This window comes from Carlito syrichta, unplaced genomic scaffold (genome assembly GCF_000164805.1).
Source record: "Carlito syrichta isolate Samal-C Ts95f unplaced genomic scaffold, Tarsius_syrichta-2.0.1 Scaffold311144, whole genome shotgun sequence".
Lineage (NCBI taxonomy): Eukaryota > Metazoa > Chordata > Mammalia > Primates > Tarsiidae > Carlito > Carlito syrichta.
The window spans coordinates 99,057-122,039 of record NW_007255240.1 but is presented as its reverse complement, the minus strand read 5'-3'; the positions used below and the strand labels follow the sequence as shown (position 1 = coordinate 122,039).

The window sequence follows — 22,983 nt, the reverse complement described above, 5'->3', positions numbered from 1 at the left end:
GTCCTATGCAAACAGGACACCATTCAGAATCCCAGCTGCCTGTCCCAGGGCGTGTACGCCAGCAGAAAAGAAAAATAACAACTTAAATTAATACCTTAGTTAAGCAGCCCAGCCGCTGCCAGCCTGGCGGCGGAACGACAGTGGCTGACCTTTCACCAGTGCAGAGCAAAGCAGAGAACAGGAAGCCTGTATGCTCCCACAGAAAAGTGTAAAAATAAATTTGCAAATAATTTCTAAAGATGTGGCTGAGCAGAAGGAGAAATGAAAAGATGCTAGTGAGCTTTAAAATTGAACCATGTTTGGCCAGCTCCACGGTCTCATTTTTTAAATGTCTAAAAGTCAACTTAATGGCTGTACATTTCAATTCTGCATTAATTTGGACTGGAAACCCTCCCTTCCTTTTTTTTTAGTAAAAAAGTACGAAGGGAAGGAAAAAGCACATATTCTGCCCATATACTAAAACAGTTGCCTTTTTTTTTCTTTTTTAGAAAGCAGGATTTATTGAGAGGACAGAAAAGCTACCACAGTGGGAGGGGACCCGAAGGGATTGCCAACAGTTATGTTTTAAAAGATAAATCATGCTTATGTCCATGTAAGTGAGTGGAACAGACAGAAACCACTACTTGACTTAAACTTGTCCGGGATAAATTTTTCTGTAGTAATGGAATGCCTAGAAGGACACTTGGATTTCTAGAATGTCTCAGTATAAAACCAAGCCTTTCTCTGATGTTACTGTACACACTGGAACTAGATGGTCAATTGGATCCTAAGTGATGTGACCACAGAATTTGAGAGAGCTAAAACAGGACATCATGAAAACGAACCCCATTCTTAAATGATATTTTTAGATCTCTAAAGTCAAAGAGGATTTTAATTGCTATTTCTGTGCAAAGATTAGAAAGGCACAGTCCAGGGAAGGTTGCCAAGTGACTGGGGTTTACCTCGAGGCTCAACAGTTGATGGGGGAGGCCAGGACCAAGGGTTCCAGAACAATCTGGCCTCGACCTAACTCATCTTTTTATTAAGGGGGGAAAAGGAACTCATTCCCAGAGGGCTGAGATGTGCATTATAAACTCTCCACTTGCCAAGAGGACTTACAATTTTCCGCTCGTAAAAGGCTCCACTGCTGTAGGTGGTGGCCAGGGTGGAGGCGCATTCCTCTAGGTACCAGGGCTTGTAGCCATTCTCGGTGGTGCTGCTCACGGAAATGGTGTAGATGCTGTTGGTGTAGCCGTCACATGAGCAGTAGTCCCCCTCTCTTCCACCGTTTCCAGATGCCCAGACAAAGATGGAGCCTAGGCCCTGCCGGCCCTGAAGGGAAACAAGAAGAACAAGGTATCAGTCCCACAGCCAGAACCTCATGGGGGCGGGTTTCACATGCAGCCTGGAGTCCCACCTCCTGAATGTCCTTCCAAAGGGGACACGGAGGATGCATTCAGACCATCTGGATGCCGCAGAGAGCATGGTTTTGTGGGCTCTGTTTTGATTTTAATGGAGTACTTTTGCCTATGGCAACAGCCCTAAAACTGCAGAATCACAGGATCATATAGGAAAAGGGCCAGAAAAACTCTTCTGCTCTTCACAGGAAAATCCAGGGTCCTAACACAAGCTGTTCTCTTTCAGAGTCATACCTATAATTTCCATCATAATGGCCTGTGATCAAAGAGACCTTGCAGTGCTGCAAATAATACTGAGATTTTGGATGACAGAGGAATTTATAACTTTAATTTTTCTGGGTTGAAAGAGCTGATCTGGTGAAGAAGAGAATGAATTTTCCTGGAAACAGACCTGAAAAGGTGCCCTTCTTGGAGAGTGAGTTAATTTTGCAAAGACAGAATAGGCAAAGAAAGTTATGATTCAGGAAGATGGTGGCCACTTGAGGTGTCCTGTCCAAGTTCCCTGAGGTCTCCGCCTTCGATAAGTATTAGAGACGTCATATCATTATCACAGCTAGGGCCAGGGCCTCGCTTGTGTGTAAAATTTTCTTTCCTTTTTCTTTTTTTTAGATGTGATCTCACTATGTTGCCCAGGCTGACCTCAAACTCCTGGGCTCAAGTGATCCTCCCACTTGGACCTCCCAAAGTGCTGGAATTACCCGGCGTGAACCACTGCACCTGGTTATGTGCAGATTTTTGTTGCTAAGAACTTATATGTGAAAACAAGTATTTGAAAGGCAGTGGTGAGTCAGGATAGGTTCCTGAAGCTCTGTTCTATCCCACACCCACAGTATCAATGACCACTGACCAAACCAAGCATCACCCCAGCCACAAACATGAGCTAGAGATTAGCTGATGGGAGACTGAACTGATCAATGCAGGTCAGATGGCTGGTTCTGCTGGTGGTATACAGTCAGCCCCGAGAACAGTGCCAACATTTGTGTCCATGTGAAACAGGACCCACTGGCTGGTGACTTTTTCCTGAGGCCCTTCCTTTCTAAACACACGGAAGAAATGGATACCGATGCTCAACAATTGGCCAATTTAAAAATCAGGTATACCAAACTCTGCAATCCTTCAATCCCTGTAGAGTCAAATTAAGCCTGCTGCTGAATGGGACACATCACACTCACCCTCAGTGCTCAAGTTCCCTACTGCTGAGTGGATCCACTTGCTCTATGAGGCCACACCAAGGGGCTTTGGAGATCAAGGGAACTCTGGTTCCAACCTGAGGCTCCCAAGAGCCTGCTGGAAGGCTCCTGGTGCTCACCCAGCCCTGTTGCTTAAAGCTGCCTCATTCACTCTGCTTTACGCATCTCCAGGGGGATCCATGTCTGAGGGGCCAAGACAGGAGTTTTTCTTTCCTCTCAAAAATCCTGCTTTAGCTGGGCTCAGTGGCTCAGCCTGTAATCCCGCGCCTTGGGAGGCTGAGGTGAGTGGATTGCCTGAGCCCATGGGTTCGAGACCTGCCTGGGCAACTTGGCGAGACCTCATCTCTACAATAAATCAAAAAATCAGCCAGGCGTGGTGGCGCGTGCCTGTAGTTCCAGCTACTTGGAAGGCTGAGGCGGAAGGATCACCGGAGTCCAGCAGGTTGAGGCTGCGGTGGCTGGAAGCGGCCACTGCACTCCAGTGAGATTCCAACTCAAAAAAATAAAAAATAAAAAAATAAATCCTGCTTTAAAAAAATTAAAAAATTTTTAAAAAGAAAGAAAGAACATGGAAATGAAGTTAAGGGGACTCCCAGGTCTGACATGAAGAGATGTTTTTACTATCTCTGAGGACTTTATTTTCACTTTCCAGATCATCCAGTGGCTTCATATGGAAGTCATGGGATAGAAGCTACAGGGGGCTTTGCAAATCCGGCCATGAACTTGCACTTCTGTTTAGTAAAGCCACAACTTCAACCAAATCAAATCGCATTTTAGCATCTTTCTGGGGAGTGAAAGTTTATCCATGAACTCAGAGGTACCGCTACAGAGGGCTGGCAAATGCTGGTCATCTGGACACAGTGTGTGCTTTCAGCCACAGTGATATCTAATTTCCCTTTGGAATGGCAAGCCAGGTGAGAGGTAAGGGTTCCTAAGGACTGGCATTAAACAGATCTCTGTGCCAAATTATAGGTTCTGAAGTCTCCTACCACCAGTCCACATCATCTACCAAAAATGAAGTCAGATTTCACAGAAGACTGCAGGTGACAAATTGGTGGCAAAAAGGAAAACATATGGAAGAATGCGGTTTGGTTTGAGATCATCGAATCTCTGGGAGGGTTTTCAGTGACAGCTTTAGACAGCTATGATTTAAGGCAAGAATGAGGGTGAAGCACGTGGCCCCCTATGTCCCTTCCCCACTCCCCTGACAGCCTGATGAAGCCAACACTGTTCAGAACTCAGAATGCAAAGACCCCCTCTTTGCAGCCTCAACTTTCCAATGTCTTTCATGGGTTCCATCTACACAAGCCTAAGTGAAGCAGAGAGCCCAAACAATCACTGGAAAATGACCATTACCTCTCCTGGAACCAAGGGGCCTCATACTAAGAGTTCATATCTTTAGAAGTCATCCTGTAGAAATGACAGACACTCAGCATTAACACTCTTCCAAGCAATATGTTTCATATTAAAAAAAAGCAATCTCTAACTTAGCCACCCTCTCTGAAGCTTAGAGTCGGCTTAATTTTTAGGATATTTCACTTGTCATCAGGATTGAGATCTAAGTGATCTAGTGGGTGGAGTGGGGAGCTGAGGAAGAGAAAGATATGATTTATGTATTTGGCAGCCTCTGCAGGCAGTGGCTGGCTTGGTCACGCCTGCGTCTGCCAGCACTGCTCAGCCCAGCCTGTGGCCAAGCGGGTGCTCAGAAACCTGACTGAAGCCACTTCTGTGTTTTCTTGGAGTTGTGGAGACCAAGGAAGCCATCACGTAACTGAAGAATGCACTTGAGGTCCCAGACTGTAGACGTATGTGTGTGTGTGTCTCCACTGCCCCTCTTCCTCGACTTTTCTTCTTGTATTGCATGTAAGGGTGCTGTGTGTTCTGAGGGACACAGGGATGGACACTCATGCATTTGATCACTAGTTTCTCAGGCAGTGGAGGAGGAGGGGCAGGCCAGGTGTGGCTGGCAGGAGGCAGAGCACAGGATATAGGCCCGATGCCCGGAAAGGGTAAGAAAATGGAAGAAACTCCAGGGTATCACCAGGCATCAGGGCTGGGGGCCTTCTCAGGGAAAAATAATCATCCCCATAGGAGGAAATCAATAGGTAGTGATCAAACCAAATGCGCCAGGAAAGCAATCAAATGATATTATTTAGAGAAAGGAAATCATGAAAAAAAATTTTTTTTAATTGCTCCTCTGTGGGGTAGGTGCAGGGGGGTGGGCAGAGGGGGAGACAAAGAAAGGCTGTTTGCAATATAATCCTCTGGTACTATTTGATTTACTTAGTAACTGTTTATTAGTCACATTTCAATCACCGTGCATGGGTTATGATACAATAAGAACTCTGAAAAATGTTTTAAATAATACAAGTAATGAAATGGGCTTGACTTTTGCTGCTCCCCTCCCCAGTTCCTCGTCAGGAGAAGTCAAAGAAGCCTGGACTTCTTGCTGGGACTCCTTGCTGCCCCCCACCCCTACCCCAGCAGTCACTGGCCACACATTATGCTCTGGCCTGTGGTCTGCTGGGCCACCCAGGGACTCCTGGACGCTGACCATATTTTTGTCTGCCTGCTCCAAAAAGCTGTCCTCACCCAGAAATCTGCCTTGCCATCTGCCCTGTGAGCACTGGTCCATCTTTAGCCACCCCTTCTCAACCCTCAGCCTTCCTGACTCATAAGGATCCAGAATCAGTGATCACAGAGCAGCTGGCATGGAGGTCTCCCAGGAGGATCCTGCCAGCCTCCTTGGCCTCCCCTCAGCTGGTCAGGAGAGAACCAGCCTCGCAGGTCTTGACTGCTTAGCCCTTGGTGAGGCTCTACCCAAGACATTCTAATTGTGCTGGGCTGTGTGCTGGCGGGAGGTGTCCAGACCATGGCGTAGTGGGGCCCTGGATTAACACACCCCACGACAGATGCAGAAGGCTCCATGGTTGGGTATTTCTGTGGGCAGATGGGCCGAGGCCCAGTACCCCCATCCACCTGCATTGTCCAAGTGAGAGGCCAGGTGGCCTGACTCGGACCTCTCCTATCCACCAGCACACACCCTTCCACGGAGGACAGGCACACTCTCAGGCAGAGAGGGCTGGGCTGGCAGATGACCAGCTGGTCCTCATTGGAGCAGCTGTTCTGGAAAAAGGTGAAACACTTCTGCTTTCCTTGGTAAAGACCCACTTCCCAGAGCCCCTAAGTGACCCCTCCCTTGCCCTGGCCCTGGCACTTGGCACAGCAGGGCCTTGTCCGTTTTCCTGTTTGAGGGCTGTGGCTTGTGTGGCTCTGTTATTTAATTGTTAAAACTGCTGATTGCCACCCTCGCCCAGAGAGCTCCCCTGCAGCCCTAGGTCACTCACACCTTTTTAATGCCGTACTCGAAAGCTTGCTTGGCCAGCCGGCCAGGCCCGTCTACCGTCTTCCCGTCGTCATCCGGCCCCCAGCTGGCACTATATATGTCGATGTAGTTGGGTCTGATGCCCAGCGACTTCGCCTCCACCACGTCTGTGACGTCGCCGTCCAGCATGCGGATGCCTGAAAGCACAGTGCAGGCTTGACATCAGTGCCAGTGCTCCTGAGTGCACGGCAATGGCCACAGGGGCTTCAAGCAGCCCAGACAGTGACACTGCGTCATGGAGATCCCCGGCAGGGGCTTTCCCACATCCTTTTGCAAAGCTGGCTTCCCTGCTCCAGGCTGGCTGATGTGTAAAAATTAAAATGATGCCTCAGGCCAAGGCAACAAAGGAAGCCAAGTTGCTTCCAAAAGAGAGGGTCACGCAGCTTCCCTCGGCAACATGATGCCATGCTGGTATCTCAAAATGCACACTTCCATCATAGAACTTCGCAGCCTTTTCGGCTTTCCCAGCTGCTAGCAGTTGACATCTATTTCTCTTTCCTTTATGATTCCATCCCTGATGCATAATTTGTGATGAACCAAATGATGAGCTTTTAGCCTGGAAGACAGAAGCCTGTGTCCTAGCCTGTCACGAAGGGGGATCGGGCCTTAGATGGCACTGGCCATATCCTCTGTCTGGGTTCAGGTTCTGTGTTCCCTTGGAGGGGTCTTTAAAGGTGGGGAGTCCAGCTTCTTCAAGAGCACCCCAAGAGGAAAGGCATGACAATGTGTGAGGAGCTCCACAAACCTACCCTGATGTCTGCCACCCTAGTCAGGGGTCTCCCTCCTTGTCCCATGCCCAGCATCTGCCTCCATTACTGGTCATACTCTACAGTTAGTGGGCTTGTGCCCCCCAGTAAGCCTCCCCCAGAGAAGGAGTCTGAGCAAGGCCTGGATGACACTGGGAGACAGCCACCAGAACCCTCTTCCTGGATATTCGGAGATACATAAAGTCGTACTTTTCTGAGGCTCAGGAGACTTTGCCACCCCACCCTGGATCAGCAGCTTATGGCCACTCAGTACCTACAGCCCCCTACTTGGAGGCCCCAGAAGCAGTTCTATTGTATGAACACCAGCCCCAGCACTGTATGGTCTATGACCACATCCTTCACCAAGACAAATTCTAAATCTGAGTGCTATTTGAGGTACAATGAAAAAGGGGACTTTTTCTTATTGCAAGAACAGTCAATGCTTTTTGTCCAAAGTTTGGGAAATAGAGAAATAATCAGTGATAATATTTTGGATATCTTCTTCTAGTATTTTTCTTTGCCTGTAGCACGTACTTTCTTTCCAAATCCTTTTTTTCTCACTGACATTATACAGAGCATTTCCGTGTACCATCAAAGACTCTTCCAAGACATGGTTGGTAATGGCTGCAGCACCCTCGCCCCACATGCTCACTTCTGGCCCAGGTAGCCTCCTTCTGGGGCTCACCTCACCCAGCAGGGGTTTCCTCTCTCACCCATACTGGTCTAGGCCGATTTGTTTTATATCTCTGAATCTTCATCAATACATAGTGGATACTCAAAAACAGAAACTCTGAATATGATTGACCTTAAACTACAAAATAGTGACTTATCCCTGAACTTAAATGAGGCAGCTCAGGACTCTAAGAGAAGAGCCACAGGAACGACACCCTGGGAGGCAAGACCCTTCCCAGGTGTGCAGGGATGAGTAAAATCCCTACCATCCTATCCACTTAGACGATAATTGTGGCAGTACTGGGCTGTCACTTTTGATGGAAACTGATGGAAACTTAACACATAAATTTCAAATTTTCTTGTCCTCTAATCTCTTACCCAGTAGCACATGGATTGTAAACAGATAACTTAATGTACTTTGATCTGCCAGGATGAGCAGCTTCCTACCTAAAGAGCATTTGGAGAAGATTGTACTGTAATAAATTATTCCATTCTACCAATTAATTCTGCCCAGTTTTTATTTTCTAAAAACATGCTATTTGATATGTACTGGCATAGTTTGGATGGTTATCCCTTCCAAATCTTCTGTTAAAGTGTGACCCCTAATGCTGGAGGTGGGGCCTAGTGGGAGGTAACTGGGTCATGGGGTAGATCCCTCATGAATGGCTTGGTGCTGTTCTCATGGTAATGAGTTCACAAGAGAACTGATTAAATGCGTTTGGCACCACCTCCCCTCTCTCTAGCTTCTGCTCTCATCATGTGACACACCTGCTCCTTTTCTACCTTCCATCATGATTTTAAGCTTCCTGAGGCCTCACCAGAAGCCCAGAAGATGCTGTGAATCAAAAGACACCTTTATAAATTACCCAGTCTCAGATATTCCTTTATAGCAATGCAAAATGGACAAATACACGTACAAGTATTCAATGTCACATACATGTTAGCTATAAAACCTAATCAAATAACAGACACCCTTAACCCTCCACCCGACACAAGAATGAGGATATGACCACCTGGGGGCCTCAACCCATGTGTCTTCACTGCCATCCCTGGCCTCTCACGGGACAATGATCTGAATTTTGAATTATTCATTCCATTGCCTTTTAAAAACTACTGTTGAAATACAATTATACGCATGCTTATATAACATATTGTTTAATTTTGCTTCTATTGGGAATCAATCTTTTGTTGGTAATGTAGGTTATAAAAATCTTCTCCCAGTGTATGCCCTGTCTGCTCCTTTGTTTATGGTGTCTCTTGACAAACAGAGATCCTTAACTTTAATAGTGCAACAGGCCATTTCCCCTTGAAGATCACGGGAGTCATCTGGGGCAGAACATTTCCTGGGTTTGTTGTAAGGTTCTTCCTTTTACACGCAGGGCAGAGTCACAGCCCATGAGGGCTATAACATCAGTTCATTGTACTCTCTCCTTTTTGAGTTACAGGTGGAGAGGAGGGGTTAGGGTGGCCATGAAGTGCAGTTCTTCTCCAAGCTCTGGTCTGCGTGCCCAGCCCTTCCATCTCCATGGCTGTGTCAGGAACACCAGGACCAGGCACTCAGCTCCCTCAGCTGTGAACCTCCAAAAGCAGGGCCACAACCAGTGTGGTATGTTGGCAGTGTGGGACGTTGACAGTGTTGTCTAGCAAAGCAGGGGCCATGGCAAGATGCAGAGCAGCTCACAGTGGAAGAGAGAGAGAGAGAGAGAGAGAGAGAGAGCAGGGGTCAGAGAGTCCTGGGGTGGAATTCCAGCTCTGTGTGACCTTGGGCATGGTCTCAACCTCTCTAAACACCTGTTTTATACAATATTTACCTGCTGGGGTAGTTGAGATTAAAGAAGAGATAAGTTGAGGCCCTGGCACCTGGTGCTGAGGGATAAATAAATGGCAGCAGTGTTATGCATGCCCTTGCTCTCCGGGGCAGGAGACTCCGGAAGCCACATCAGCAGCCAAGACCAATTCTGTGTTCTAGTGGTTAAGCTGAACCTGCTATTCTAGGACTCCTCCATATAAGTGATAGGTGCTAAGATGCCTATTTCTGAACAAGAACAGGATGCCAGAAAACATCCAAAAATACATAAAACATATGACCAGAATGATTTCCCAACACCTCTCACCATGCTTTTCATCTTGGAAGAAGGCTGGCTGATGTGTGGGAAAGCAAGCATCATGTGTTTAGATTTTAATGAAGCATCTATTTTCCCCAACACTGACAAGTTGCCAGCAAAGACAAGGTAAATATTTTCAGTAGAAACCTGCTGTTCCAACATGAGCTTTTAATGTGAATGGCTCTCTGGAAATGCTAAGAAGAAAAACAGTAATCGTTTTTCCTAATGAAAAAAGAGAGACCCATTTATTGCCGAGTATAAAAATTATGTGGACAAATCATTCTGATGGCAAATTAAGTCCCCATTGTTAGCCTGAGAATGGATTGCTCTTTGGCATGCGGATTCAGAGCTCTCTGTGTGTCAGACTGACCCACTCTAGGATGAGTCTGTGGGCACGAGGTGGAAGGAGTGTTTAGTAGGAGGAGGGTGGCTGCTTTGGAGAACCTGGTGGCTCTGTGTTTGGTGGAGTGTTATAGGCTCAGTCCACCCCCAGGCAATTCCAGTTACCCCCAGAAGCTCCACCTGGGAAAATATCATACGGGCTTGCCCCACTTTACATAATATATGCATTCCTATAAAATCACCTAAATCCAACGATAGCGGGGGTGCCAAAAAAAAGTATACACATTTTAAGAGATATTCGCCATAATCAGAAGTGTCTGGATGCTGATGGTAACCACTAGGAGCACCTCTTCTAATTGCAGAAGTCAAATGTGACTGGTATTCCTCTTTTGTTATCAGTATATATTGAGTATTACAATTTTAATAGTTTTCCCTTCCTTAAAAAGCAATTTTTTTTGGCTCCTTCTGTATTTTTAATGGCCTCAGAGAACTTGCTGAAATCATTGATTTTACAAGTCTCTTCATAAAGTTAACAAAGAACAACACCTCTTTTTCCATAGTGACCCATCTTCCCTCTTTTTTCCCTGCTTCTAACTGGTATCTTGACTTTCCAAATAATAGGCTTATATAGGGCAAGGCAAATTCAACCACATGCAATCACCCCTATAAAGCAGCACAAGACACAGCATTTCCCCCCAAACCTTCTGAGAATGCTCAGTGTTAAAAGGCGATGATAGGAACACACACACCCACACACCAATACAAGTAATCAGCCCTCCTGCCCAGGTTGTTGGCATCTGGAGGAGGGCAAGGGAGGGGACACATTGGGCCCACTTTTGTTTATTGAGAAGTAATGTATTTTGCCTTCAGCAAATGAACAGCAACACAGGAGCAGTGAACAGCCGCAAGCAAAATTAGATTGTAACTTCCCGAGTGTGACAAATAGGCCTCCTCAACAAATTTTGCTCATTAATCATGAGTTTATTTTAGTAAATCCCCAGAGAATTGTGGTTTTTTGGGGGGGTTTGTTTGTTTGTCTTGGGTTTTTTCCCCTCCCAGTAAACTATAGTACATTCTGTCCTATGAGCAGTCATTCTGGGCCAACTGAAGTTTCAATAGTTTTTTAGAATTGCTAGATCTTAAAAGATTTCTGTCAATGCTTATTATCGCCTAAGACAATAAAAGTATGCCCAAGTGCTAAGAATGCTCTCACATGGCAGCCTTGCTCTAGGAATCCCAGGGTGCTGGGGTCCGCGGGGCTGTCACGACACATCGATGTTCACCAGCATCCCGTGACACCCGTGGAGGCCAGTGTTTGATCGCCAAGCCTTCTCTCTTGGTTTCTGCTCTGTTCCTGATCTCCTGGCAGAGCCATGTCACCTCTATCTGTAGTGGAAACACAGCTGTAGACAGTGGGGCACCTTGTGAGGATGTCCTGCCATGGAGCCTGGATCATGAGATGAAGCCCATCCTCAGTCAGGTCTTGCGTGAGCTGTGTCTTTACATTTTCTCTATTCTGATGTTTTGATAGCTGGGGCCTTGCAAACCCTGGACAGATTGTTCCTTCAGGCCTAATCAATTTCCAGGGATAGGAAACAACTCACCCAGGAGCTTGCTGTTGACATATAGGCCAACCCATCCAGAGTCTACACCCCAACCACCTCCATCATTGGTCTCTCAGTTCCCCTATCCTAATCACCCCAGGGTCAGGGAGCAGACAACTAGGGATAGCTCCTATGTCCCAAGTCTGCTGAAATCATTCACACTAGCTGTTTCTACACTTGCTTTCCCCACCTTGATGATTCCTTCTCACAGAAGCCACCATAAAGGCTCTGGCCCACATTTCCTCCTCTCACCCTCTGCCTCCTAACCAACCTGGTGCCGCCCTGTGTGGCCCTATGTGGTGCGATATGCCCCCTCCTCTTGAGTAACAAACTACCTTTTCCATCAGTGGCAGTGGTCTCCTCGTCTGTTGGCCTTGCCACACCTAAATAATAATGAAAACTACGTATATATTTAAACAGGTCTCTCTTTGACAATCAGGCCCTGTTGAGTCTTCGAAGAACAGTAAAAAACTGGAAGAGCCTTAGTCATTATCTAGCTATCTGACATCTAGACTATCCCTCTCACGGCCTAGGGAATGAGGGAATGAGGACCAGGAGTGAACCACCCAGGGACTCACAGCGAATCAGAGAGCTGGCAGCTTGGGACCCAGGACAGAGTAGCATGCTTCTGAGCTAGCTGGAGCACTCACACACCTCTACTGCAAAGGGAGGCAGCAAGGGACCCTGAGAAGGTGTGTGGCTTGTGACACAGAAAGTAAACACACACCCTGAACTGACCTCTGAAGGAGACAAGGAGCCGGTGAGAATAAGATATTCAAGCTGCCACCTGAGAGCTTGTCACTAAGACTTGAAAGTGCTCTCTCCCTGTCTCTTTGCTTCTATCTGTCTGTCTTTCTCATAGGCACCCAAGAATAAAGCGACTCCTCAGCAGTGTTTGTGAGGACAATCTCAGGAACCCAGATCTGTGTCGCCCACAGCATTCGGGAGCCAGCCTCCAGTCCTCTCGGTGGCCTGGGGAGGGCATGTGGCTGCCAGGGAGTCACAGTGTGGAGGGACTATGGCCAGTTCTTGTCCATCTTCTCCTTCTCATGGCTCCTGCTTAGCCTTGGGATGCCCTACCCAGTAGTCATGGGCCTTGGATGACCATGTGGGGGCTGAAGGGAGGGGGAGGTAGGGAACCTGACAGCCCCAGCTCCTGACAACCCTAGCTCCTCACATTCACCAAATCCCCCCAAACTCCCCAATGCATTTTAAATCCTCCAGCAGTTGGAAATACATTGGGAGCCTTTGAAGATTAATCTGCAGCTTAAACTGTTCTCTTGAAATGCTCACAAGCCTAAACTGCTTAATGGAAACGCTAATGAGACTGAATTCTGTGACTAAGAATTAGCATAATTAACCAATTTATTGGCCAGGATTAATTTAGCTGTTATGTACTTAACATTTTCATGTTTGCAAAAGGAAAAACATGATTCAGTTCCCCAAATCAAAATATGGAGCAAAAACACCAACAGAAATCTGGCTGCTGCTGTTTCTATTTCCTTCCCAGAAACAGAGTAAACACAGTCTGAAAAGACGCGCACACGTCGTATGGCTGAGCAAGTGGGGAGCTTTCCTGTTGGGAAGCATCTGTCGGGCTGAAGGGGCCTCCCCGCAGCCCCCAGCCCTTCTGCTCCCTCAACGCCGGCGCCAGATGCTGCCTGCTCCTGAGCAGCCTTGGGGATCCTGCCCCCCCGCCAGGCTGGCAATGCTTCTCAAATGCTGGGCAAGCTGTACCCCAGACGAAGTATCCCCAGGACACCCCTCCTGCCTTAGGAAAATGCCTGAATCTTGCAAAACATCAGCAGGTGCCCCGTGACGTTAAAGGGGCCAGGGCTCCACTCACCCACCTCGCACAAGGCGGGCTTCCCTGACACAGCAAGCTCTGCGCTGGCTGAGGCAGCACAACTGGCCCCCACAGGCCTGTCTCGGAGGTGGCTGGGGGTCAGGGGGACACAAAGCCAGGGGGACCCAGAGCAGTGGGTGGGCTCACATCCTCGGCTGTAGTCTGGGAGGGGCCTTCACGCATGTGCAGGCACCAGGAGGAAGGGCTCACCAGAAGATCACCTGCAGCTCACCTCATCACCAGTAGAGCTGGTGATGACGAGCTGATGGCAGGCAGAGGCAGCCAAGCCTAAGATCCACCCATCATCTCCACAAACCACTGAAGCCAACCAGAAACAGGCTAAGATGGAGGGAACATTAGAGACAGTGAGAAGGAGAACGATGTGTGGGGAATTATTTTTCTTTTTTTTTTTAAAGATCAGGTGCAGTGACTGACCCCCTATAATCCCAGCGCTTTGGAAGTTCAGGAGTTCAAGACTAGCCTGGGCAACATAGCAAGACTCCATCTACAAAACATAAGAAAATAAAAAGTAGTCAGGCGTGGTGGCATGCACCTGTAGTTCTAACTGCTCGGGTGGGTGAGGCAGAAGGATCTCTTGAGACTGGGAGATGGAGGTTACAGTGAGCTATGATTGTATCATTGCACTCTGCCTGGGTTACAGAACAGAGCTATGATTGTACCACCGCACTCCACCTGGGTTACAGAGTGGAGCTACAACTGCCCTGCCACTAAAAAAAGAAAGTAATATCAACAATAATAAAGGTTATAGAGCAGAGAGCAAAGAAAGGTTAAATGAGGAGAGAGGCTAGAAAAGACCTCTCGCTCCCTTCCTATGCTATTCCCGTTATCATTCTTTTTCAGGCCAGGAGGAAGAAGCAAGGTCAAGTTACATTTGGAAGGAATGTGAACTCTGTCAAGAAAGAGATATGCTTGCACACACAAGGGCTTCCCTTCTGCTTCTGTCTCTGGCCACTGGACTTGGTGGCAGCTGTCCTCATCCAGATCCTAGCAACAGAGCTACAACTGCAGAGTGGAGGTCCAGGCTTCAAGGCAACAGGCCTGAGGCCACATGCTTGCTCTGCCTCTGAGCAGCTTTGTGAACCTGATCATGGTGAAGCACCTCTCTGACTGTTAACTTCCCCGGGGAGTCAAATGGCCATAATGATGTCCAACACAGAATCATTCTGAGGACTGGATGCAAAGATGACTACAGCATTTGGTGTCGCATCTGGCAACTATGAGCAATCAGTGATAGCTGTTACTATCAGCGCAATAAAAACACAAAGGAGATTGGACTAAGAAGGAAGACTGTGCACATAGCCTATCCCTCCTTAGGGCCCAAATCTCTAGACATAATTTTTTTTTAAAAAGGGAGGTCGGACATGTTGGCTCATGTCTGTAATCCCAGCACTTTGGGAGGCTGAGGCAGGAGGAATGTTTTCGGCCAAGATCAACTTGGGCAACATAGCGAGAACCTATCTCTATACAATAAAAAAATAAGCTGGGCATGGTGGCGCACACCTGTGGTTCCAGCTACTGGGAAGGCTGAGGTGGGAGGATCACTTGAGCCCAGGAGCTCGACTCTACAGTCAGCTGTGATTGCACCACAGCAGTCCATTCTAGCTTGAGTGACAGAGCAATAGATTCTGTCTCAAAAAACAAAAACCAACCAAACAAAAAATCTATAACAGCCCTGAAAAACAATAATAAAGGTCGACATAGACAAGATGTTCTGAGGACTGAAAAGAACAGCAAGCAAGGGATCAGCCAGCAGGAGGACGCAGTGCCCTGGCAGAAGGACATCTGAGGTGAGAATAATTCCACAAGTGCTTGAAAGCCGGAGGCTCTGTGTGCAAGAAAAGGAGGGACCCTGAGCAGGCATTAGCAAGAGGAGCTGGGGCAGCAGCCAGTCAGCCAACTCCCTCTCCAGTCTAAGCACTTACAGTAGCAGAATTCATCCAGAGGCTGACAGTGAGACAGGGTTCTTAGGCCCGAGAGCCAGGCCAGTGTCCTGGGAGCAGGGAGTCCTCCGCCACCCTCCCAGAGGAAATGCCATCCAGCCACAGTGCAGTGGGAGGGCTCACATCCTCAGCCGTAGTCTGGGAGGAGCCTATCACAGAAAGGCCCCTGCTGTCAGACTGGATACTGCCCAAGGCCACATGTGGATCCCTGAGCACAAACAATCCAGAATCAGCAAATGTTTAAGAAAATCAGCATCAGCCAGGCTGGGTGACTCAGCCTGTAATCCCGTGCTTTGGGATTGCCTGAGCCCGCGAGTTCAAGACCCGCCGGGGTAACTTGGCGAGACCTCATCTCTACAATACATCAAAAAATTAGCCAGGCGTGGTAGCGCGCACCTGTAGTTCCGGCTACTTGGAAGGCTGAGGTGGAAGGATCGCTGGAGCTCAGCAGGTTGAGGCTGCGGTGGCCGGAAGTGGCCACTGCACTCTAGTCTAGGTGACAGAGTGAGTCTCCAACTCAAAAAAAAAAGAAAACCAGCATCAATAAAGAGAAGAGTCAAATTAAAAGTCAATACACACACAAAAAAACAGACGAGCCCAAGGAGACAAGGTTAATGGAATAAATGGGGAAAAAACAAAACAAAACAAAAATTTAAAATAAATACACAGAACACCACAGAAAAAAATTGCAGCACCATTCCTACTTAACAACAGCAAAGGTTGAGCAGGGAGCCTAGACCTCCACCCTTGAGATATGTAATGAGGTGCCCACCCACCTGCTGGGTGATGTCAGAAAAGAATAAGCAGGGAGCAGGCCCTCTCCCATGGTTAGCAGATAACATGCAGTGAGCCTGGTCTTGCTTTCTTTTTTTTTTTCAAAGAAAGAAAAGTTTATTTAAAAGTAAATTAGAGAGAGAAAGAGAAAGGAGGGAGAAGATTCACCTTCCCAAGATTGGGGAGGGGGGTCAAAGACAGGAATTGTGGTGACAGCCATAGCTCAAAGAGTACATGGCCACACCAGAGTCTAGCAAGGCAATGGCCAAGCCTGGTCTTCCACCTCCACTCCTCTTCCCCGAAGTTGTATCGGGAGGTCTGGGAGAGAGTCAGGATTTTCCCTGCCCCCAGTAATGGGGTGACTTCATGGGGGGGCACACAGAGAGCTGGGAGTCTTGCCTCCACTCAGCATTGATGAGAAGTCTTCCCACCCTCAGTTATCAACCTGATGAATGGGGGCCTGGATACACACCTGCACCTGGCAATAATGAAACGGTGTCCTTTTCCCCTCTGCTGTAGCTGCCCCAGAGAGAGCCAGCTGGAACAGAAGGTTTAAATAAGACCTAGAGTCTTATGATACAAAAATGTGCATGTTTCAAATGAAAATCACACATCATACTAAGAACAACTAGGAAGACCTCTAATGCATTAAAAAAGGGAAATCTTCGATGACAACACTGAGGTAAGAGGAATGTTGGAATGATCTGACAAAGATTTCATTTATTTTGGATTTATCCTTTTTATTAATTTAAAAAATGTTATGGGTAAATAAAAATTATTTTGACCAAGAATAAAAGCAGCTGTGATAAAAATGCTTCAGTGAGCAATTATGAATATGCTTAAAACAAATGAAAAAAATAGAAAGTTTCAACAAAGAAACTGAAAGTCTCAGCAAAGAAATAGAAGAGTAGAGTTATTACAACTAAAAATATAATAATCTAAATAAAAAACTCAGTGGATAGACTCAATAACAGAATCTAGGGGACGGAGGAAAAAAAGGGTGAACTAGAAAATTTTTTTTGAAAAAGAATTACCCAATCTGAACAGCAGAAAGTAAAGACTTTTAGCCGGGCTCAATGGCTCAGCCTATAATCCCACGCTTTGGGAGGCTGAGGTGAGTGAATTGCCTGAGCCTGTGGGTTCGAGACCCGCCTGGGCAACTTGGCAAGACCTCATCTCCACAATAAATCAAAAATTAGCCAGGCATGGTAGTGCACACCTGTAGTTCCAGCTACTTGGAAGGCTGAGGCAGAAGGATTGCCGGAGCCCAGCAGGTCGAGGCTGCGGTGGCCGGGAGCGGTGATGAAGTGAGACTCCAACTCAAAAAAAAAAAAAAAAGAAAGTAAAGACTTTTGAATAAAATGAACAGAGCCTCAGGGACCAGTGAGACTATAACAAGGATCTAAAATTCATGCCACTAAAGTACCAGAAAGAGAGGAAAAAGAGGGGAGAGCTGAAAAAGTTCTCCAAGAAATAATGGGTAAACACCATTCAAACCTACAGATTCAATTAGGCTTACTTTTCCTCTTGAGTTTGGTTTGATGGTTGAAGCAAAAATTATAACACTGTCTGATATGGTTCTAAGTGAATATATATTTAAGATGGATGTATATGACCAATATTATAAATGGTGAAGGATACTGGGATGTAAAGGAAGGTTTCTATACTTCACCCAAGCTGGCAAAATGACAATACCCATAACATAGATTGTGCTAAGTTACGTGTGTATAATGTAGTACCAAGAAAGGCCACTAACAAAGCTATACAAAAAAGCACTCAAAAACATCACAGATACATTAAAACAGAATTCTAAAAAGGATTCAAGAAACCCTTGGAAGACAAGAAAAAGAAAATAAGGAAACTAAAAACAGAGAAAACAAAAGATAAGATAGTAGACTTAAATCCTAACACATTATATTAATTAATATACAGTAATAATTGCATTAAATATAAATGGTCTAAATATAACAATTAAAAGACAGAGATTGGCAGGGTAAATTTTAAAATATGGCCCAAATATATGTTGTCAGCAAGAAACTCAATTAGAATTTAACAATATAGGCAGATTGAAAGTAAAAGGATGGGAAACAATATACCATGCAACTATTAATCAAAGGAAAGTAGAAGTAACTAGATAAAGTAGATTTCAGATAAAGTAGATTTCAGAGGAAAAAAATTATCAGAGACAAGGAGAGACACTTTATCAGTCACAGTGGAAAACCAAAGACCATGGGGCAATATTTTAAGAGTTCTGAGTGAAATTATTTTGAACTATAAAACAAAACCCAGCCAAATTTATAGGAATAAATTTAAGACATTTTTAGATTTCAAAGACTCAGAAAGTTAGCTATCTATATGACCTTTCATATATATATTCATATATACAGCAAGCAACTCAAAGATATCTTTTGGAAGATAGAATAATTTAATAGATGTGAAAATTTAATAAAAGAAAAATTAACATAAAAGAAAGATTTTTTAAAATGGTAACCAAAGAAATTGGTCAACCTTTATAGTTAGGTTGTTGATGCATAATGTAAAGCTGTTAAAAATATTATGAAGTTAAAATCCTGGAAGATCCCAATCTGGGGAGGTGAGGAAGAGGAGAAGATGGCAAAGAGAAGTGGAGCTGTGATAAGGTTCTTGTGATGAGCACTGATTAGTGCTAAACGCTATAAAGAAATATTGGGGGGACCCCAAAAAACCAGAATTATCTTTCGGATGGCAGGTCCTATGTAATACACTCAGAAATTGTTCCTCCAGATCAAACGGTTAACCAAAGTTTTTATCTGGAAGTTCTGAAAAGTTTGTGTCACAATTTATGGAAGAAATGTCCTGAGTTGTGGCAAACAGGTGACCGATTCTTCCACCATGACAGCATGCCTTCCCACACTGCAATGAATATTCAGCAGTTTTTAACCAAAAAACGGCATGGCCCCTGTGCCCCACCCTCCCTATTTACCTGATCTTGCCTGGAGCCACTTTTTTTATTTCCCCAATGAAAAAAGTCCTCAAAGGGAAATATTTTGCCAATGTGCAAGAGGCAAAACAAAAAATGACAGAAGCATTAAAAGGCATCCAAAATGACAAGTTCAAAAACTCTTTTGAGCAATGGAAAAAGTGTCTTGATAGGTGTATTACATCAAATGAAGAGTACTTTGAAAGTGACTGAAGTTTAAATATGTAAGAATAAATACATAATTTTTAATAAATAAATTCCAGTTTTTTGGGGTCCCCCTCAGTATCTGTTTTGAGTGACAGATAAACAGAATTAGAATGTAAATATTTCAAGCCATTAGAGTAAAAGAAAACAAAGAAGAGAAAAGAAATTACATCTATCTAGCAGAAGGCATATAAGGATATTTTATATATATTTCTTGTATATGTACACTGTCTGTATGTATGAAACGGAATACAACAGTAGAAATCAAAATACATCTGAAATCAGCACATGAATGAACATAGCAAATAGCAAATTCCTTCTTTTCAGAGACTCTGTATTAAAAATACATCCAAATACTTGCTGTTTATAAAACTAAGGTTAACAATAAGGGACTACAATATATATGAGGAAAGTGATGATAAAATAATATAGCAAGTGTGCTAATTTGATCAGCCCAAGTACAGATGTGATATTAATATCAGGACAAAGTACAACTAAAGGCAAAAAGAATGAGATGAGACAAAGAGAGGATTTTTATGCTGGTTAAAGATTCATTACACCAAAAAGATATCTTTTATGCACCTTGTAGCACAGCTATAAAATGTGTACAGCAAAAATTGAAAGAAATTGACAAATCCATAATTATCACGGGGACCAATATCCCTTTTCAGAAACAGATCAGGTAGACAAAAATTAAGAAAGACTCAGCCCTTTTAAATGAATTTGACCAACCTACAGGTACCAGGCAGGCAGAAGGAATGGCTGTAGTGTCCAGCTCTGTTAAGACCATGGCAGGACGATGAACCGCCATCTGAGTGAGGAACAGCTGCTGTGCAGCTCCAGCTAACTGTTGTCATGAAGAAATGAGGGCCCAGGGTGGCCAGAGCTTCTAATTTTTCAAAGGAAACCCAAGCCCATATTTTTACACGAAATCCTTTGATTTGTAAATGTTTGCTCAAGTGTTTACGCTTGTGTGGGTCAAACAAAACACGTCCACAGGCCAGAGGCAGCCGGTGGCCACCCACTGCAACCCCTAATCTGATACAGATTTTTGTACTCGATAAGCATAGAATAAAAATACTTTTCAAACTCCCATTGGAATTGACAAAAATCAAACATGTATTAGGCCACAAAGACATTCTTCATAAATTCCAAAAGGCAGAAATTATATAGAACAGTCTCTGATCCCATCAATAAAGTTAAAAATTAGCAACAAAAGGAACACCACAATTTGTCCAGTTGGAAAATTCTTAAAATCTCTTCTCAATAACTCCTGGGTTAAAGAGAAAAATCAAAGCTAAAATGTAAAATTATTCAGAAATATACAGCAATAAAGGTACCACATAATTAAACCAGTAATAGATGATGAAAGGAAAATGTATAAAACATTTATTAGAGCATAAAAAAGGAGCTAGAAAACAACAAAAATTAAAAACCTGAAGGAATTAATAAACAAAGCAAAGAAATTTATGAGATAAAAATTAAGGAACTCGATCAAAAAACCTGCTTCTCTGGGGAAAAAAACCCATTTTACAGGAAGTAGCAACTTTTCATTAATCAAGGGGGAAAAGATGCCATAAATAAGATTAGAAACAATTATAACTATAAATATGAATGAAATATTTTAAAATTATGAGACTATGCTATTAAGTTTATGTCATATATTTGAAAATCTGGAGAAACAAATTATTTTCTAGTAAATTTAATTATCACAATTTCCTCAAGAAAAAAATAGAAAACCTGAGTAGATCCAGTCCTTTAAAAAAGTCAGCATACCCAATCAGATGAATTAATCTGCTCTACCAAGACTTCAAAAGTCAGGCAATGTCCACAATATATGAACTGTTTCAGAGCACAGTAAATGAGAGGAGGTTTCCTAATTCATTTTACAAGATCAGCATAACTCTAATACCCAAACTAGAGAGACATCACAAAACACAAAATCACAGTTCAATTCAGGTTATAAATAAAGATGCAAAACCATATATACAATATTAACAATTGAATGTAGCAATGTATTAAGAGAACAATACTCACAATCAAATAGTATTCCATGAATGAAAACAATTTTTAGTGTTAGGAAATCTTTTACTGGAATGAACTACATTAAACAGATTAAATACTGAAGTAGAAAGACAATATCATAATCTCAATAGGTGCTTTCAAAAAGAACATGTAAAAAAATTCAACATTCATTCCTAATCAAATCTCTGGAAAAATCTAAGAATACAATAAAATGACCTTAACTTGATGAAGGGTATCTATAGGAAACCTACAGAAGATATCTATAAGTGGTACAGAACTAGAAGCATTCTTGTGTAAGTCAGAAATAAAACAACCGAACCTATAAACGACCACTATTCAGTGTTCATCAGGAGGCCCTACATATTTAAATAAGGCAAGAAAAAGAAATGAGACTTATTAACATTAAAGAGATAAAACCACCATTATTTATGAATAAGTTATTATTTACATCCATCTAGAGAAGCCAAGAGAATCAAGGAAAAACAATAGCACCACTGGAATTCAATAAGGTAGCCAGACACAGTAACAGACACACAGAAACTAACAGCCTTCCTATATCCATTTCAATAATGACCAACTAGAAATAAATTTTTAAAAAACCAACCTAGAAATAAACCCAACAAGGAGTATATCAGACCAATATGGAGAAAGTGGTAAAACTTTTAAAAATGATATAAAAGAAGACCTGAATAAATGAAAACATACCATGCTCCTGGGTGGGAAGACTCAATATTGTAAAGCTGCCAATTCTCCCCCAATTAATCTATAATTTCCATGCAATCCCAATCAAAATCCCAACAGGATTTTTTATGGAACTTGACAAAGCAGATTCTCAAGTTCATCTGAAAGAGAAAATGTGCAAGAATAGCCAAGAAGTTTTTGAAAAAGAACCATAAGAGAAAACTGTCCCATCAGTTATCAAAAAACAAAAATAAAAACTCCCTAAAGTATAATAATTAAAAGTGCAGCATCATTAGGACATACAAAGAAACAGACTAATGAAACATAAGGGAGGATCCAGTGTCCATATGGGAATCTAGGATGTGACAAGCGTGGCATGTACAGATCACTGAATATTAATTTGGGAAGGGGGATGAAATTAGATCTCTCCTTTACACTATTCACACAAATAAATTCCACATGGATTGAAAGTGAAACAAAAAAGACACAACCATAAATGCTTTAAGACAAACAACTATTCTAAAACTAAGTTTTTAAAGGAAACAGGAGAATAGGTTTATTTTCCCAAATTCAACAGTCATAAAGGAAGATAAACAAATTTGATATCACAAAATTTTACAACAGGTAATTATCGAAACATTACATATAGAAAAAGGGTACAAATCATTAATGTACATCTAGATAACTCAATATAAAATTAAGATTTCACTAAAATGAAAGACATCAGGGACTTCCAGTTAATACACAGGATACCCTGCTCTCCTCTCTGAAAACAATGAAGATAATATGTGCTTCAGCAGATTACAGAGAATGGACAATTTCTCCCCAACGCAGGTGATGCACCTGAGGGCAATATGACCAGGGGTCCTGGTGGCTGGAGGAGTTTGTTTCTTAAGATATCATTTGGGCTGGGCTCGGTGGCTCAGCCTGTAATCCCGCGCCTTTGGGAGGCTGAGGTGAGTGGATTGCCTGAGTCCGCGGGCTCGAGACCCACCTGGGCAGCGAGACCTCATCTCTACAATAAATCAAAAAATCGGCCAGGCATGGTAGCGCATGCCAGTAATTCCGGCTACTTGGAAGGCTGAGGCGAAA

At 44.0% G+C, this 22,983-nt stretch overlaps 1 protein-coding gene across 1 annotated transcript in view; it reads right to left on the bottom strand.

Annotated features, from left to right (window-relative positions):
• Nucleotides 1–22,983, bottom strand: part of PCSK6 (proprotein convertase subtilisin/kexin type 6) — a 147,262-nt gene that overhangs the window by 84,033 nt on the left and 40,246 nt on the right. Inside the window, exons 9-10 of the mRNA XM_008068524.2 lie at nt 5,937–6,109; nt 1,099–1,311 (exon numbers count right to left, since the gene is read on the bottom strand). Of these exons, the coding sequence (XP_008066715.2) occupies nt 1,099–1,311; nt 5,937–6,109 (386 nt within the window). The remainder of the gene's footprint in view (nt 1–1,098; nt 1,312–5,936; nt 6,110–22,983) is intronic.